General features: G+C 39.7%; 1 protein-coding gene across 2 annotated transcripts in view; it reads right to left on the bottom strand.

Moving 5' to 3' along the window:
• The window catches only part of DCUN1D1 (defective in cullin neddylation 1 domain containing 1), a 41,356-nt gene that overhangs the window by 9,546 nt on the left and 11,860 nt on the right, over positions 1 to 19,950 (bottom strand). For both annotated transcript variants that reach the window (XM_074963504.1, XM_074963503.1), the window contains 3 exons: positions 12,514 to 12,730; positions 4,065 to 4,233; positions 3,298 to 3,428 (listed from right to left, as the gene is read on the bottom strand). In XM_074963504.1, the coding sequence (XP_074819605.1) occupies positions 3,298 to 3,428; positions 4,065 to 4,233; positions 12,514 to 12,688 (475 nt within the window). In that variant the 5' untranslated portion in view covers positions 12,689 to 12,730. The remainder of the gene's footprint in view (positions 1 to 3,297; positions 3,429 to 4,064; positions 4,234 to 12,513; positions 12,731 to 19,950) is intronic.

Here is a 19,950-nt window from a genome sequence, read left to right as displayed (position 1 = left end):
TGAGTCCCTGCTCCAAAGCACAGGGGCACTAAAGCTTTTCAAAGAAAAGCTCACCAAATTTTAAACACGGGGGAAACAATGTATTTTTTCCTAGCCCTGTTCTCAGAAACAATTGAATTGTTTTGGGCTGAAATTTTCCAAAAATATTCAGTCTGAGCCCCACCCCTACCATAAAACATTTTAGCCAACAGTTAAAGTTTGGCAAAGTTATAAGCAACTTATAGTATCTTATATATGGAAAATTAATACTAAGCAGTGCCACCAGCCCTGCCTATAGTAAGAGGATGAAAATGAACACTAAAGAGTTTTAGATTTTACTGGCATGAGCATTTAAAATGGTTGCAACACTCATGAATTTTGAAGCCACAAACAAATAATGCAAGTCAGTCCAAATAAGTGCAAATAATCAAACCTTTATACCACACTCCCATGTATTTTGTTTATGCCACTAATTTAACTAAAAGCTTTTAGAAATATTATATATTTGTGCCATAAACTGAATACATGAGGGGAGAGTTTTACTGGCACTCATTTGGAGTGACTTGCATAATACACATCATGCAACACCTCAGAAAAATTGTTGGAAATAAATTAGATGCAATCAACAGCTAATCCAGGTTCCATGACAAACAGCTAGCTCGAGCAGCAGTTTATCAAAACACTTCACAACATATTTTAAGTTTCCTAAAGGGATTCCACTAGATATGTATTTACATTTAAGGAAGGTAAATTTGGAGGGCCAAACATATTGAAAGTGTCATTCAAGGACACGGAACCTATTAGAAAGCAAGCTTTTAGACACTGAATTTCTACAGCAGCAATCAGTAACAGTTGATGGGTCTCTTCTATTCCTCCATACTACACACATTTATAGATTTTGTTTTAAGATACTAAACTCCAATTTTTCTCCCAATGCATACAATCAAAGCAAAGAGATTCAAACCCCTTCCAGACATGTCTGCCATACCCTGGTTAGAAAACTAAAAGCTTTAGAAGCATGTGTCTGTTCATGTATCACTTTACCTCTAGTAAACAGTTACCTGGAAATCTTTTTAATGGGAGGGTGATAACTCCCGATACAGTGAGGGGGAAAAGGGAAAACATGCTGAGACTGCATTTTAATCAAAAGGCTTCCCCCCATAGCCTGATCTTCAGAGCTATTTATTACATAGAGAACTACTGTAATACAAATAAATAATTACTACAGGTATTAACATACAAATCTAAAAAGTTATATTTTTCTATATCTTCTTTTTATGTCATTCTTAGAGGCTGGCCTCCCTGAAGAAGCTATAAGAAGGCTGAAGGAAAATGAAAAAGGATTATTTTTCTTGCTTAATCATTTTCACTGAGGTCTCAAAAACAAATTATCTATCGTTCCTGGGATGTTTAATTGATTGTTCTGTATATTCTCAGTACTATATGGAAATAAGCCAGCAAGAAAAGAAACTACAGAGGAAATCAGAGCTGTGGTTTAAGCACAAAACTGGAAGTCAGGAACTCCTATGATACACCCCCAGCTCTGACATGTGTGTTCTGAAGCTTTGAGAAAAATCACTTGACTTCTATGGCTGTTTCAAAATTATTTATATAAGGCGATAACTACCTCACAAGGATATTACGGAGTATTAACTAGTTAACATTTGAAAAGCTATTTGAAAATTGAAACTACTATATAAATACTAAACATCACCATGGTAATCAGAAGCTATTGTTATGGTTGAGGTTGCAAAACTATTTCCATATTATCTCTCTCACACACACTTATACTCTTCTGTAAATTCACTGTTAAGGTTGAAACTTTCCATGTACAACCCCAATTCTGCAAGGGACTCCACATGGCAGTAAGACTCAGCCTATACATCTATACAACCGTGTTACTTACATCAACAGGTCTGTGTGTAGTGAAAACCACTTATCCCACTCTAACTTAAAATACCCAGCCAGGCCTACTGAAAGTACAGGAGAAGTTTGAAGATTGGCACAGAAAGTGTCCTCATGGAGAACAGATATTGCTAATTTATTAATATTTGGTTTTGATCTAACGAAGATTGGTCCAGGTGCAAACTGCAGATTTATCACATACAGTAGAACATAAACATAGTTTCACCATGCACAAATGTGAAGTACTGTGCACATTTGTGGGTTCAAGAAACTTTCACTGGTGAAATTAATAAAAGCTTGCAAGCAGCAAATAAAATAGCTGCAGATTTTTCATTGCCCTAATTCCCCTCATTAAATGAAAAAAAATAATTTCCATTGTTTAACATTAAACAGTTCAAATTAAAGAAAATCAGGAAATATGAGTTGCTTTTGGAACCTTAACTGCACTGTACATATGGCCTATTTCTATTCCAGACTTTGATTAAATGAGTAGCTACATTGCAATGGCATAAATGCATATAATAAAACATACAGGATGTGTGTGCATCCTGGCCCAGTTAATACTGCTGTTAGAATCTAGCTTTTGCATTCCCTTAACTATTCATGCAGAATCATAAAAGTATTTCATTTAATTATTAGTAACAAACTACACCTTTTTCCCCCCTCCAATGACTTTTCCTAGTGAGTAGTTCTTCCCCTTCATTCGGACACTCGATGCAATGACCATCAAGGGGGAAGCAATGAAATAAAATTATAGAAATCATAATGTGTGTGTGTCATTGGGTTTTATATTCTGGAATTTGTCGTCATTTTGCAATCGTTCTCCAAAGAGAAAAACTATAGATCCAGCAGGCCCTGAATTGTGCTTAAGATCTTGACTGTAGATGCAATGAGATGAAAATCTAATCATGCCTGATATGTGGAAATTACTTGGCGATACCCGAATTGTAGTTTGCAAAGAGATTTACATGTTTTTTTGGTGGTATGAGAGACTTTGTGCAAGTCTGTACCTATACGCAAACCCACACTTACAAGTGAAAGTTAGGCTTTATATTTTTTCTCCTATTGCTCATGGTTGCAAATTCTAAAAGTTTTAATTATATTTTTAGTATGAAATCATAATGTGTTAACTTTAATGGAAATTTTGCACATACTATACTCTGAAGGGAAGAATGCACCCTCACATGTTAAATTGAAACATTTAGTTCATAAGGCCGCAGTAAATCTCTATGAATTTGAAAATCTGGCACTGACCTTCAACTTAGTCCTGATATTTATTTTACCACAGTGAAGTATATTTTTATCCCATGGCTAGTCTAACTGGATCATAATAATAGTTTCACTTACTACAGTAAGTATTAGAGACAGTTACTAGTAACTATATCAGAAGTGTTTACAATTAAGAATACATACCTAAACCTTTCTGTCCAGGATTCTTTGCAAAGTTGAAAGTAAACTGATAAAAATCCTTAAATCTTCCTGGCTCTTTTAATTCTTGTTCCATTTTAGGAATCTGGGCCTTTAGTTTTTCTATGCTGTCACATCTGTATTTTAAAAAGCAAGTTTTTCTGTGTATTATTCATTTTGTCAAAATAACATGCTAAATTTATTTTTAAAACCTTATCTACTATGGACAATCCTTAGTTGCTTTAATACAGAAGGATTATGTAAACTAATTTCAGCAAGTCTGTAACTAGTCTGTTTATGTAACAATTTCAGCTGCTTTTTAAAAAAAATGTTTCTTCACATTGGCATGTGAAGCAGCTGGTTGATAATCAGATATATATAATCTAGAATAATTAAAGGTCCGTCACAATGTTCCTAGAAAACAAAAACTAGAGCTCTCATGTAGGTCAAATAAATTACATTCTTAGATAAACGGCCCTAAACATTTTGGCCTTTGGGCCAAATCCTTCTTTTACTCACTCGTTTTGTCGTAGCCAATGGGACTATTTGCATGTTTAAAGCGAGCAGCATTTTGCCCTTTATTTGGGTTCGCTTTAACTTCTGCCAAATTTATAGAAGATGTATTTCTATATTCATAGAAGGCAGATACTAGACAAATTTTGAGAAGACATAATTCAGTTCTGAATTGCTAAAAGCAGACATTTTTTTCTTTTCGTTCCAGCTTTCTCCAGTGTGTTACACTGCTAAGTTTCTTTTACCTGTTGCATACTTACCCTAATTCTGTCATCCCATCCATAAATTCCAGCTTTGAGAACTCACACTGTGTTGCAGCTCTGAATTTCCATGCAATGATCAGTACGCTAATACTGGCTGGGTCAAGTGCTAGGTCATCACAAAACTGCTGTATACCATCTATGCCAATTTTATTTTCATCTTGAGGATCTTTGGAATACAATAATAAAGATTAAAAACAAACATTAAATCTTCCATGATTTTGAAGTAATTTCCTTCATACATGAACAAACAAACACAAACATGCACAAAATCACCTCTGGAATAAGCCACATTAAAAGAGGATATTTAACCACTTTTTAAAAATATATACTTCAGATTCAATTTGTAAGAAAACATTAAGGCTTGTGGCAGTTATTGGAATGAACGCTCTGTACAGTGAAATCCTCTCTCTGTATCCACTGAACAGATAGTGTTCTGCATTTTCATTAATTTTCACTGATAAATTACTAGTTTTTTTTTAATTAAAGGAGTTCAGTTTTTACTGATTTACACCCATTTATTAATCCATTCAGTCTTTTTTCAGGTACTTATTTTTGTTAAAACACAAAAGCTTTATATGATTGCTCTGTCCTTCAACTTTGAGACTGAAGCAGTTCCACAGTGTAAAAAAAACAGAACACACACACAGTGGAAGTTGGAAAAAATCAAGCAATGTTAATATCGCACCACGACTGGCTCACAAGGACCTGCGGCCCGCCTATTTCTTTATATCCATTTAGTGTGGCACTGATTTAAGCAATCAATCCTCCACAGATAAAGATATATAATGCCCCCTATCCACCTGGATACCTCCTTTAGTGCCAATCTCCTTACATGTTTGGATAAATGGGCCTGGGTTCTTCCAGATCCCCACACAGTCAGTCATGCCCTTGCTGTGGCTAGCTCCAAAATAGCTTTTCCCCCCTCCAGGGGGCTCCCGGGGACAGCATCTCACACCCTATTGGTCAGGCTAGCTCTTCTTCTCAGGCCTTCCTTTGTCAATCATTTCACTCTGCCCCTTCCTCTGAGTAGGCACATCTGCAATCCTTCCACAAACCAACAGGGCCTCCTTTTCTAAATAGTGTCTCTCCTCTCTCCCTCTTGGTTCCCTAGCAGACTCTGAGTCTGCCCTTGGTTCCCCCTTCCTACCAGGAACAGTGTGCCTCTCCCTGAACTACCAGCACACAGAACCCCAGGAACCTAGACAAGCTCCTTGGGGATTACAGATAGGTAAGGTAAAAAGGTAAATATGGGGCAAAAATGCAAATCTATGCCTGAATACCAACAAGAAAATCAATGCTTAGAAATGTTCAATAAAAGTAAAGACGGGAGCAAAGAGGATGCATTGCACTGCAAGTACTGCAGCACTGAGGTCAGTGCTCGCACTGACAGACTAAAGGAGAATGTTGAAAGCAAGCGACACAAGAAGCTTAAAGAATAAAGTGAGCTTCGGGATAAACAGTTGATATCAGGAGCTTTCATCAGAGCTTTAATGAAAGAGGACATAGGATGATTGTGTCAATGAATTTGTGTGTGCTCTTTGTTTCGCCGGACAATCACTGTTAATAGCAGAGGGGCCTACTGGTGACTTTGTGTGACAATACAGTCCAGCTGCAAAACCCCTTCCTAATGCAGACAACGTCACTTGTAAGTATCTGAAAGAAAATGATGATGCTTTAGTATCTAAACTGATGGAATGAATTGATGGAAACGGGGTGACTAGTCTGATTTTTTACAAGTCTCCTGATGCTTTGGATCACATGCTTCTTGGCCTTTTGTTTTCATTTTTTTTATTTCAAAGCAAATAAACCTGCATTGTTTTGTGCTGATGTGACATGCATCCCCTCTGCTGCCAGCTATTTTGTCAACATGTTTGAGATGTACCAACTAATTCGGGAAAATGTGGCCACAACTAACAAAGACTATACTTCCTACATTGCTAAGTCTGCATGGGAGATTAAACTCAATCAGAAACAGGAGTTGCTATGTATTACCTGTCCTGCTCATCTGATTAATGTTGCATTGTCAGCAGCTACTGCTACAGAAGAAGTGAAAGACATTAAATCTTGCATCACTGGATTCGGGGCTGTTTTCAAGTATGCGAACAAGTTGAAGGGTTTGTTTTATGCAGTGCAAGATGAGTGCAGAGCCGGCTGCCCATTATCTACCCCTGTTGTGCCACACTGGTGGATGAGCTTGTGTTTCGCTGCCTGTCATGTAACTAACGTGAGGACTGTGCTAATGCGTCTCCTAGAACATCTTGATTTTGTTGGCTCTAAAGCAGAAACTCTGAAGAGACTGGCAAATAACCCAAACAACCGCCAGATTCTGCGCACAAAGTTTTCAGTAACATTCATTGCTGAAAACTTGGAATCACTGTCACACAGAAAACACTGGAGTTTTCTCTGACTACTGCTAACACGTTTGCCAATACAGATGTTTACCAGATCCTGACAACTAAAATCTCATCTGAACTGAGCACAAAAGCTGCAGGAGACACATACGATGAGAAAACCCAGCTGTTTCTGGAAATCCTTCCCATCCCAGAACACAAGAAATAAAATACATTCAAAATCTTCAACACAACACTCAGCAAGAAATGGGAGATAACCGTGGTCCGTAATCTGAATCCTGAAGTGTTTGGTGCTCAAGATTCTTCTTGGAATGTCAGCCAGGTATTGCACCCCTTCCTCAAGGTGAATTTTGTAGCCGACTATAACCCTTATACCAAAAAGGCATTTCAACCATTTGCCACTAAAGATGAAATTTCAAATCTGAAAAGGGAATTTACTACTTATATGAACTTGCCTAACCCTGACAACATGAAACTCAGTGTGCTGGCTTTTTGGAACAGTCATCAAGACACTTCCTAACTTCAGCCAAGTGCCATGGTAAGCTTTGAGTGCACCCCCTGGATCTATTGAGGCGGAGCACTTATTTTCAAAGTTGGATTACCTCCAAGACAACAACAAGAGGCTCAACATGAGTGAGGAATTTTCTTTGAAGAAAATTATGCGAGCGTACACAAACCAGGATTTCTGGAAAAAACTACTAGCTCTGAGAGAGACAAAATATACCTTTGTTTGTTTAAAAAAAAGTTTCAATTATACTGTAGTAAAATGTGCATGCTACAAGTTTTTTGTTTTTCTTTTTCCCCTCCCTATTTTTAACCCAATTTCATCCCGGTTTTGATGTTGGAAAATAAACACTGAAAAATTCCCAGATTTTTTTTTTTTTTAAACAAATAAAAACTAAAAATGTGGAACACTAAGCATAGGCAAGAGCAGTGCAAGTGCCCTGTGGACGTGCGCGCTCACCTCTAGGGTGCCTGCCTATTGCCCAGACACAGAGTTGCAGGGGACTTTGTCTCTTTCCCTCCCTCTGTTGGCTACTTTTCAGCTGCATTGATCACTCCCAACTCCTCCTTGGGGTATTTTGTGGCTTGACCCTCTGACCAAGTCAGGTTAGAGTCTAGACGTCTTCTGGAGTAGCAAGAATAAATCCAAATAAAGATTCAAACAAGTCTTCAAATTAACAGCCCCTCCACCCCCTTCAGGGTTCCTTACAGTTCCCTTGTTGTATCTGTCCTGTTAAGCCCTACTCCAGGGTCTCTCTCCATCAGAGAGATCTGCCTTCTCTGGAGTCTCTCCAAAAAAAATGAGCTCCCTCAGTGTACTTGTATGGCTTAACTCTGCCTCCACTATCCAGGAGGCAATTAGTTACTCCCAAGATTCAAAGCATAACTAGTTGGATGCCTTCCCTTGCCTGGCTGGTGATGGGACTTAACCCCTATCACCTACCCATTCCCCGCCCCGAGGCAGTACCTGTCCAGGTACTCTGTCCGTGTTACTGTATTTGGCCTTGCAGTCATTCCAGCTCTTCTTCCAAGTCATGTATCCAGATGAACAAAGTGTTTTGGTCATCTAGCACATCTTGATAACATTCCTTCCAGTATTCTTTATCTTGCACATGTATTTGCAGGGCTTCTTCAGCAGTGGCTAACCTACCTTGGAATTACTGGAACTGTATTCTTTCCATGGCTGCTCCGGCCTCCTGTATTGCCTGTGGTGTGGCAGATCAGAGCAGCTTCTCCCGTCTCCTCACTCAGAACATCCAATTCCCACAAATTTGCCCAATTTGATCTCTCCCCTGCATGGTCCTGCTCTTGACTCCCAGAGATTGAGGCCCCACTGTCACATGCTTCCATGATATACAGTACAGCTAGTTCTTTTCATATGCCAGTCTTGTCCAAACCAGTTCTTGCTCTTGTTTTACAGCCTTCTCTATTATTCTCTGTCATGATGCTTCCAGTTTGCCTCATAACTGTGTTGCCAGGGCTTGTAATTGACTTGATGTCTCCTCTCAGCTCCCCACAGCCCATCGACTCCTCACCCTTGCCGCTGGGCCGTGCAGCCCACTACCCCACATCTGGGTGACGGTCATATTATGGTCAACAGATCCAAGCAGTACTCTTTCTCGTAACAGGGCTGGGAGATTAAGCCAGTCTCTACCCTCAATTATGGGCCAGGAGAGGTATCTTACAATGCTGACACTCAGCTTACTCCTCCAACCTTGTAGTTCTCTCTCTATCATCAGGTAGACCCATGTCTTCCAGGTACACATGAAACTTTCACTGACAAATGCCGATCTATTCTCACTATAAGGAGACTATTCCCTACTCTGTCTGCACCCAGACTCAATCAGTCCTCTCATTTCCTGTCCAGCCACTTCAGTAGTTACCTGGTAGGCTGAAGTGTGCCCCCTACTGAGGGAACATCTCAAGCCGCCTTCCGTGACTGGACAAGCCTTCAGTATATCAGCCAGTTGGCCACACCAGAAACACAAAACTGGATTCTTCTGAGTGCTGCTACCTCCTCCAGTTTCTTAAGTACAGAATTGTCTAAGAATTTCTCTCTCCATGCATCTCCCATGCCATCCTAGAGTCAGGGTTCTCTCACATGGCTTCCATCAGAACAGTCCCTTTGACCTATGCCTTTTTTCAGATGGTTCAGCATTATCACCTACCACATAGGTCTCTGGATTCACCACGGCCTCATTAGCAGAAGTTGGCTGAAACTTCTGGAGTCAACTATGGGCCCACGCAGACAAGATCCTTAGGAACTCCTCTACAAGTACAGGGTCCATCACTTTGTCTAATGAGTTTGTATCAGGCTGCAACTACTGTGTTGCCAGATCTCATAAATGTGCTGCCACTCTAGGGTGCACCCTCAGGGGAGAGGCTCTGTCCTAAACATGTTGTGGTACACTTCTGGGCCCAGACCCAGTTTATCCAGAATATCTTTTACTATTTTGTATGACTGTACCTGCTGTCAAACAAAGCTTAGTAGGCCGCCTGAGCTTCTCCTGAGAAGAATGGAGCTACCAAAGAGGGGCTATCTGCTGCGGTCGCTACCCTCCCAAAGGTGTGCAAAAATCCCTCCAGGTCAACATCTGGGCCCAACTTTGCCAGGCCTAGTACCAGTCTGGCAGAATTCTCTTCTCCCCAACCATTCATGTCCCGGGGTCTGCTTTTCTAGGCATTGCAGGAAATGTTCTTGCTGAGCCCGACCAGCCTCTTGCTGTTGTTGCTGCCCTTATAGTAGGTACAACAAAAGAGCACGCATCTGCTCCTATTGGGTCGCCAGCATGCGGACTATACACTCCATTGTCCCAAAAGAGAAAAAGAAAAAAAGACTCTTCGTCTGTTCCTCTACACTTTGCCTTAAAAGGAAGTTGGTATCTCCCACTTTTTTCAGACAGTGGGGTTCCAAATCCTTCTTCTGGAATCTCATGTAAACATGTGTCCTCACCTCTCGAGCACCCCCTCGTGTCCGGACATGGCATTGCAGGGAACTTTAGCTCTTGTACCCCCTCTCTGCTGGCTACTTGCTTGTCCATGGTGAGCACTTCTGACACTCCCTTAGGGTATTCTGTGGCTTGACTCTCCGGCTAAGTCAGGTAAAAATCTAGACCCCTTCTGGGGTAGTATAAAAAGTCCAAATAAAGATTCAAGCAAGACCTCAAATTAATAACCCTTCCACGCCCTCAGGCTTCACTATAGTTTCCTGGTTGTATCCAGCCCGTTAAGCCCTAGTCCAAGGCTTCTGTCAGAGATACCTGTCTCCTGTGTTCCCTGTAACCTCTGCGCTTGGGTGGCCACCCAGGAGAGATTTAAATGCTGCCCAGCTGATTAGCAGAGTGCGCACAGCCGGCAGCATGTGTTCAGGGGGGAGGGATAGCTCAGTGGTTTGAGTATTGGCCTGCTCAACCCAGGGTTGTGTGTTCAATCCTTCAGGGGGCCATTTGGGATCTGGGGCAAAAATTGGGGATTGGTCCTGCTTTGAGCAGGGGGTTGGACTAGATGACCTATTGAGGTCCCTTCCAACCCTGATCTTCTAGGATTCTAGGTGCTCCTCTTCCCACGTTGCTCTGTCCTGCGGCTGCTCCTGGGACCCTCCTGCTGGCTGTGCAAAGCGGGGGGTGGGTGTGGGTGTGGGTGTGTGTGCTGATGTCAGGTGTCCTCCCCCCCAAACCTCTGTATCCCATCTCCGCAGAGTGGGGGCTGGGACACGGCCTGGTTCAGGACTCAGAGCTGCTGTGGTGAACGGTGAGTGACTGAGTGCCTTTCTTAAAGAGACAGTGCTGAGATGTCTCCAGCAGTGAGTTCACACAGTGTGTGTGCGTGCGTCTCTCTCTCTCTCACACACACACACACCCCCCCTCCTCCCCCATGCCCACGTATCCCATCTCTGCAGAGCAGGGGAGGGACGACAACAGGGCTCAGGACAGAGCAGGAGAGCCTTCAGCAAGTGTCTTAAAGAGATAGCACACAGCGTCTCTCAGAAACTTCCCCAGCAGCCAGCGCGCGCGCGCACACACACACACAGTCTGTGTCTCACTCACCTCCCAACACATACTTGTATTATTGCTGTTACTTCTTGGTACTTCCGGCAGTGCACATATCTTCTCTGTAATTTTATTCTTTCAAAGTGTGTTATTTTAGTGTTTTGACTGGTCTATGCTCAATTTTTATTTCTCTTACACTTACATTTAATTCTTTGGCTAGTGAGTTCTAAAATGCTTAACCTGTCCTGGCTGGAGTAATTATCCCTATGGTAACTTTTAAAAAATATATATTATATCTAGGTTTTTTGTTTCTACTGGTGGCGCACATCTGCACATACCTCAGTGCACATAAAAAAATTCATTCCGCACTTGGATGAAAAAAATTAGAGGGAACATTGCCTGTCTCCTCTTCAGTCTCTCCACAACTGAGCTCCCTCAGTCTACTAATACAACTTAGCTCAACCTCCTCTATCCAGGAGGCAATTAGTCACCCTCCAGGTTAATATAGACAGGCTCTAACTATAGGAAAATGAAGGTAGTTCACTCCTCAATGCATGCTCAAGTTCTTGACTAAGATTGCCAATGTGGGTGCCACTTCCAATGATGGATTTTGAGACAACCAAATTGGTTTCCCCATAAAACTACTAAACTTGACATCAATCAGCTATAATTTTGGCCATTCACCACTTGAGCTGAATTGGATATAGTAACCTCGAAGACAAAGACTTTGTTGCCTCATTAACAACCCCAAATCATCCAGCCTCATGTCCTCTCTCCCCCCACAGTTCATAAGAAGTCAATAGCTGGACTAGAAGAGAGGTCCTCACATTTCAAAAGGAGGTAATAACCCTCTACTAATGTAAGCCAGCAAAGACTTCAGGATAATTGTATGTGTATTACACAATGTTTATGCAAAGAGCACACATCTTAAAACTAATAGAAAATGTAAAGATGACTATGCAAATTATATTTTTTAAACTAAAACATGAAGTTTTTTTTTATTGCAGAATCTAATTTATTGCTGCAAACCCCCTCTGCCTTTGTTCGTTGTTCAACTGATGACATTTTCAAGTAGACCACAGTGGGTGTTACCATCTCTTTCCTGCCCTGTCTGTATTGGTCTCATAAAACTACAGGGCTGCTTTTAAAGTGACTCCCCATCCTCACTCCACCTTTCTCACTGAGTGACCAATCTATATGCCATTTTATTTGGTCAAGGATTAAGTCTGGAGTAATATGTTACCCACAAAAGAACCAATCAATCTAAAGAAGCCTGGCTATCAAGGGGTCAAGTGGGTAACACTACATGAAGTTCCAAGTTTAAGCCCCAATCTTGCAAAGACTTACACACATGCTTAAGTCAGTAGTTCATGAAGTTAAGTATGTGTGTGTTTGCAGTACTGGGGCATTATATAAATGGTATTTCTGCTTTTCTAGACTGGGCTTGTATTATTAGTTACACAAAAGTTAGTGTGTACAGGTCAGTTTAAATTTAAGTAGAGTAGCCCAGTTATAAACATACGATGCACGTGGAATCTACAAATTAGCGGCTGCAAATAAAATAATCTAAAAAGCATAATTGTTAGAACTCACTGCACTCACCTTTGTATCTGTTATATAGCTGTTCTAACTTCTTTCTGTCCAATGATCCTTTAACGCTCTCTCGTATATAAAGTTCAGGATTTTGGAAAAAATTGTCTGTTGCAACATCTAACTTCCAGTCATTTTGAGATAGACAACTCACTGCAGTCTTTTCACTAGATTGAGTGAAGATCATAAACTGACGAACTTTATCTTTCTGTGACGATTTCAACTTGTTCTAGGGAAGTTAGAAAAGACAATACTGAGACGAACACTGGTTACTGGAAAAAAATACAAGTACCTCCAAATTCCATTACAATCTTCACAATATATTAAACTCTCCCTAACAAAAATTAAAACAGTCAGACTGCAACTTATGCTCTTTATACTTAATACATACCTTGTTTTTCTTACAGTTGGTTATATGAAAAGATGCTTTTTTAAAAAAAAGCACACGTGGACATATTTTTTAGGCAAATTAAAAGACATACAACTGGACAGGTATAAATCGATACTTTCCTATAAAACATCGTGGCTGCTTTCCTACGAGTGCACATCAACAACACTGTGTGCCCGTAATCTTTACTTGAAGAAGTTAGCAGTGTCTTCAGTATTCTCAACCCCTTCTGGCTGCACAATGGAAGGGTACCCTCGTATTCCATGTATACCATGGCAAAACTATCAACTAAATCATCACACAAACCATCCAGAAAATGTTAAAATTTACAATATCATCTCAATATGCAATAAGCTGTAGTGATGATGGCGTAACACATGCACATGCAGTTCCTATTTAAAAGGCTGATCTTTTAAAACCTATCTTGCCTAGAAGATACGAAGTTCTCTGCTTACAGCAAGAGCAATTTTGAATGTTATGTGCGCCAAAGAAAGGTAACTGAAATGCATAAAATTTGAAGTCTGCTGTAATTTGGGAAACTCACATTCCTCATGCAAAAAACCCCCCCCACCAGATGTTGACAGACTAGTTTGCAACTTCAATTCAGATAATACTAGCATTTAAAAATAGTGAAAGCTGAAAATTGAAAAATGAAACATCTTCAAACATTTATATAGTGCTTTTTGTTTTCAAAGTCCTTAACGATAACTATATAATCCCCACAACAGTTCTATGAAGTAGGTATTGTCTCTATTTTACAGAAGCAGAAACAGACTCAAAAAAACTTAAGCAACTTGCCTAAACCAATACAGCGATACAGTTACAAAACTTACCCAGCAAAAAAAGACCGGCAAGAGTGAATCTCAGAACCCAGGTCAAAATGGAGCTCATGGGGCTTGGGCTAAGGGGCTAAAAATAGCAGTACAGACATTTGGGCATGGGTTGGAGCCTGAATGTCTACACTTCTATTTTTAGCCATACAACATAAGCCCTGCCAGCTTAAGTCAGTTGACACGGGCTCTGAGACTTGCTGTTGTGGGTTTGTTTTTTGGGTGTTTGGTTTTTTTACACTGTGTAGACATACCAGGGTCAGTGTGAGAATTAAGGAGTTCTCATGCTTAAACCAACAGACTATCCCTCCACTTAAGTTCAAAATTAAACTAAACTTCTTGAGTCCAACGTAGCAGCCGTGTTAGTCTGTATCTGCAAAAAGAACAGGCGTACTTGTGGCACCTTAGAGACTAAGAAATGTATTTGAGCATAAGCTTTCGTGGGCTACAGCCCACTTCATCGGATGCATGCAGTGGAGTCCAATAACTTACTAGGCAATATGTGATCCTGGATTCAGTGATTCTGCTTTTGAGTGGCGGAGAGGACTAAAGAGTGTTTAGTATTTCAAATCAAATTTTTACCTGAAGTACATTATAAAAATATTACCCCAATTGTTATTGATGAAAACAGGGTCTCTTCCAGTCATTTCACTGACCCTGAATCCAATTAAAAAACTAGTCAACATTTTCAAAGCAGAAAGCCTTCTAATCAACATGCTGAAACCTATTAATAAAAAGTGTTGTTCTAAATTAGGAAACAAAACTCAGTTATAAAGCCCAAATTTTCATACTCCCAAACTTACAATTTTTCATCTTGTATCCTATCTAGGTTTTTATACCATGCCCATCACAGCATTATCTGACTGCCAAGCTCCTTTACCCTTTTTCCCCCCTTGTGGCTGTGAAAAGATCTGAAATGGACATGAATTATCCTTAGACAAAGAATGAACATTTTAAAAGGACTGGGAACAGAAACCCTATTCCAAGGTATGTTTTCTGTTCAATTACATAATTAGGAAGTACAACCAGAGCTTCAGATTCCAAATTAATCTAGCTCAAAAGTCAGATCCAATTTAATGCTGTTCAACAACTCTTTGAGCGGATGACTTGAAAAGCCAATACTCAATACCCTCGCAAAAGTAGTTAACATAAGATTGCAGCCTAGGTATTACACATTCTATTGAGTACAAAAATGCACACATAAGCAAAATTTAAATATGATCTACAGTGGAGATCATTCATCCTATTACAAAAGGACAGCCAATCAGCATTTCTATTTAAAACCCCTATCTGAAAAATTTTACAGTTAAGAACTTGGCACAGAGAATATGCTGCTTTTTTCTCTCTGTTTTATATAAAGTTTTGCCTTAAACAGGTTTCCCATATTTTGCTCCCTTTTCCCACAATGTATGTTAAAAATTACATTTTCAGGAAGAGTTGCAGACAGAGATCAATCCATCTGAATAGGTATTGCACAGATAATAGTAGAGTAAGTGCCCAGTGTTTCAAACTGGTGAGCATTTCCTGTGAGGCACTGAGCATCCTCCACTACTGAAATTAGGAGTTGCAGAAGCTCAGCACCTCACAGGAGGCATTCATTGCCTTCCAGGATTGGGCTCACCCATGTACACCGAGCACAGTGTGGAAGGACTACTTTTAGGGGTAAATATGCTTTTTTTTATAGCAGTTTTTAAGAAAGGAAGTACAATATTTTGTAACAGGGTGGATAAAAGGTAATGTTTTTTTAAATTAAAAAAAATAGATTTTTTTTTAATTTAAATCAGATTTTTTTGATAAAATGCTTTTTGAGGGGAAAATCCTGTCTAAAGACAGTTTTAATTAAGATACATTATAGCTCAAAGATCTCTCATCATGGAATAGGGATTATAAATTTTAATTCTATAGTATGAGACAATATATTCATGTAATGTTTAAGAAAAGTTTTGTAAAAAAGAGTTCCAATAGTTCATGGATTAGGGACCCAATCTTATGGGGTTCCAGGGGCTCCTGTATAGATTATTTAGGTTAATCTTTCTATCTACCCAATGGGACTCAGTGCTCAGTCTAGAAGATACCATCAGAGATGCTCAGTTTTGCAGTTCTCAAACTGTGGATTTGTGTCTCCAGAGATAACATGCTTGTTAACAGCAAAAATGTTTTAAAATATATAGAGGTGAGAAATAACAGGCCTCAACCCTATTGTCCCTCTGCAAATTTGTGTACACAGAGTCAGTCAATCTCTTACCTCTCTCTAAAAGTGCAAAGTTTCAAAAAGTTCAATGAATAGAAGATTGTAGGGGGCAGCATAGATCTGGACAAGGAGAAGAAGTCTGGAGATAAATGTGAGAAGGGAGGGACAGCCAGTAGAAACAAAAGTGAAATTATTTGAGCAGCATCTTCCAGAAGTCTTGAGGTCTTTCTGTGAGTAGCCTTCATTGATTTGAGATCAACCATACCATTCTCTCACTAGAAGGGAAAACCTATAATGGCAGCAGGCCATAAGAGAGACCCAGTTTGGGAATAAGAACCATTCAAGAAATATGTTTGCTGATGATGTTTTAAAGAAAGGCACACCAGTGAACTGCTGGAAGTCACTTAAGCACTTGGATTCAGAGACTGTTGAAGTGATAATCTCACTTTTAACAGCAGTAGCTTCTTCTGCCAGTGTAGAAAGAATATTTTCTTCCTTTGGACTAATTCGTTTCAAATTGAGAAATCGTTTGGGACCTGAAAAAGCAGGAAAGCTTGTTTTTCTTTCCCAGATTATGAACAAACAGGAAAGTGAAGATGAAGATGACTGAGTTAGCCACATAGTCTATTTAATTTTTGTTTAAAAAAATATTTCATTTAACTATTTTAGTTAACAACTTTAAAAAAACTTGAATGTTTAACTAAATTCAAAAATTCATATGTTTGTTTTGTTAAAATATTATATGTTTGCTGTTGAAGAACAAAAATCCAGAATACATGACGTTGTTGTTTCAGTTAAATAAAACAATTTAAATGTCTGTCTGGTGATGTTCTCCTCCTAATACAGCATAGCAAGAAAATCCTCCAAATATTAACAATTAACCTGTTGAAATTAACCAGATATTTATGAAGTCATTGGGAGGTGAACTGTTTCAATTTACCTTTGGTAAATGAAATGACCAAACAATCATTCATCTTCTGATATAGCTGTAAAACTAATCTGAAAAGTTTTCAAAATAAATCACTTTAAAAATGTATAGTGTGTACCTTCTAAAAAATGAAACCTACATCTATCTGTGAAGAATATGTATTAAGGTTATAACCACCACCAAGAATGCATTTTTATGTAGAAATCCATGATTAAATTGAGTCTTCCTGACTAGATTCCACCCTGTTTTGTACTATTACATATATAATATGCTGTGGAAAGTACTGAACAAAATCCTAGAAACCAAGATGGCAACTCCAAATCTGTGCATTCCTCCCTCCCCATTAGCAATACTAGGAGGGTTATAAGTATTTGCCCGTACCCATCAAGATTATAATCCTGCAACTAATTCCACACACTCAGGCCAATGTTCCCATATAAAGTCAGTTATAAGATTGGGCGATCAGACGGTAAGCTCTTCAGGACTGAAGTCTTTACTCACTATGTAAAGTACCATGCACACTTATGATTATTTTAACATTTCTATTTGTAAGTCAAATTATATTTTTAAATATAAAAATCAAAGGGAAGATACTTTATATGCTCTGTATCATGCAATCCTACAAGGTTTGATGGAAGCTCCCAAAAGTAATGGTATAAAAAGGAAAGGGAGGTCAGGGGAAAGCTTAGAAGGGCTTCAACAGAAGTGAATCGCAGAAAAGGGTAAACAAATTTTAAATTATAAATAAAACAAAAAATAAAACAGCAATTTACTAGGTAATTTTTTTTAAAGCTTAAATTGGTTTTACTATATAGTTTTAATATATGCCTATATGTTTTTCATTCATTCAGAATTTTCCTATATCCAAGATTACCTAAAGGTTAGTAACAATTCAATGCCTTTTAAAATAAAACTAGAACTCATTTTAACAGATTAATAAAAGCTGTGTTACAATTAATTTCTAACCCATGTTCTCGCTTATAGAATATTATTAGAATTATTTAACATCCATTTTTTCTAATTATGTCACCAGGGAGCTTATTTCTGGTGGCATATCTGAGATTCCCTCCACCGCCTCAAAGGCCCTGTACACTGGAGGAGCCTTTCCCCAAAAGCTTCCATACTCTGTTCGTATTGATTTGGCAGCTCTCCTAAGGCCTGCTGGTGTGGGATTGCAAGAGATAAGATTATTGCCAAGTTTTTAATATCCTGTTACAGCTCATATTTGGTTACACTAAAAATAAGCCACACCTCAAGTGGCAACAGGATCCAAAGCATACTGTACTTTTAAAAAGGTTTCAGAGTAGCAGCCGTGTTAGTGTGCATCTGCAAAACGAACAGGAGTACTTGTGGCACCTTAGAGACTAACAAATTTATTAGAGCATAAGCTTTCGTGGGCTACAGCCCACTTCATCGGATGCATAGAATGGAACATATAATAATAAGATATATATATACACACACACACACACACACACACAGAAGGTGGAAGTTACCATACAAACTGTAAGAGGCTAATTAAAGATGAGCTATTATGAGCAGAAGAAAAAAAAAACTTTTGTAGTGATAATCAAGATGGCCCATTTAGACAGTTGACAAGAAGGTGCGAGGATACTTAACATAGGGAAATAGATTCAATATGTGTCTTTTACTGAGTGGCCAAAGAGGTTGAAGTGTTCTCCTGCTGGTTTTTGAATGTTATGGATTCCTGATGTCAGATTTGTGTCCATTTATTCTTTTGCGTAGAGACTGTCCGGTTTGGCCAATGTACATGGCAGAGGGGCATTGCTGGCACAAGATGGCATATATCACATTGGTAGATGTTCAGGTGAACGAGCCCCTGATGGCGTGACTAATGTGATTAGGTCCTATGATGGTGTCACTTGAATAAACATGTGGACAGAGTTGGCATCGGGCTTTGTTGCAAGGATAGGTTCCTGGGTTAGTGTTTTTGTTGTGTGGTTGCTGGAGAGTATTTGCTTCAGGCTGGGGGGCTGTCTGTAAGTGAGGACTGGTCTGTCTCCCAAGATCTGAGAGAGTGAGGGATCATTTTTCAGGATAGGTTGTAGATCTTTGAGGATGCGCTGGAGAGGTTTTAGTTGGGGGCTGAAGGTGACAGCTAGTGGCATTCTGTTATTTTCTTTCTTGGGCCTGTCCTATAGTAGGTAACTTCTGGGTACTCTTCTGGCTCTGTTAATCTGTTTTTTCACTTCAGTAGGTGGGTATTGTAGTTTTAAGAATGCTTGATAGAGATCTTGTAGGTGTTTGTCTCTGTCTGAGGGATTGGAGTAAATGCGGTTGTATCTTAGAGCTTGGCTGTAGACAATGGACCGTGTTGTGTGTCCTGGATGGAAGCTGGAGGCATGTAGGTAAGTATAGCGGTCAGTAGGTTTCCAGTATAGGGTGGTGTTTATGTGACCATCGCTTATTAGCACAGTAGTGTCCAGGAAATGGACCGCTTGTGTGGATTGGTCTAGGCTGAGGTTGATGGTGAGATGGAAATTGTTGAAATCATGGTGGAATTCCTCAAGGGCTTCTTTTCCATGGGTCCAGATGAAGAAGATGTCATCAGTGTAGCGCAAGTAGAGTAGGGGCATTAGGGGACGAGAGCTAAAGAAGTGTTGTTCTAAGTCAGCCATAAAAATGTTGGCATACTGCGGGGCCATGTGGGTACCCATAGCAGTGCTGCTGACTTGAAGGTATATATTGTCCCCAAATGTGAAATAGTTGTTGGTGAGGACAAAGTCACAAAGGTCAGCCACCAGGTTTGCTGTGACCTTATCAGAGATACTGTTCCCAATAGCTTGTAGTCCATCTTTGTGTGGAATGTTGGTGTAAAGGGCTTCTACATCCATAGTGGCTAGGATGGTGTTTTCTGGAAGATCACCGATGGATTGTAGTTTCCTCAGGGAGTCAGTGGTGTCTCGAAGATAGCTAGGAATGCTGGTAGTGTAGGGCCTGAGGGGGGAGTCTACATAGCCAGACAATCCTGCTGTCAGGGTGCCAATGCTTGAGATGATGTGGCGTGCAGGATTTCCAGGTTTATGGATCTTGGGCAGCAAACAGAATACCCCTGCTTGGGGTTCTAGGCATATGTCTGCACAGATCTGTT

This window comes from Natator depressus, chromosome 9 (assembly GCF_965152275.1).
Source record: "Natator depressus isolate rNatDep1 chromosome 9, rNatDep2.hap1, whole genome shotgun sequence".
Classification (NCBI taxonomy): Eukaryota; Metazoa; Chordata; order Testudines; family Cheloniidae; genus Natator; species Natator depressus.
This window is presented reverse-complemented; position numbering and strand designations above follow the sequence as displayed.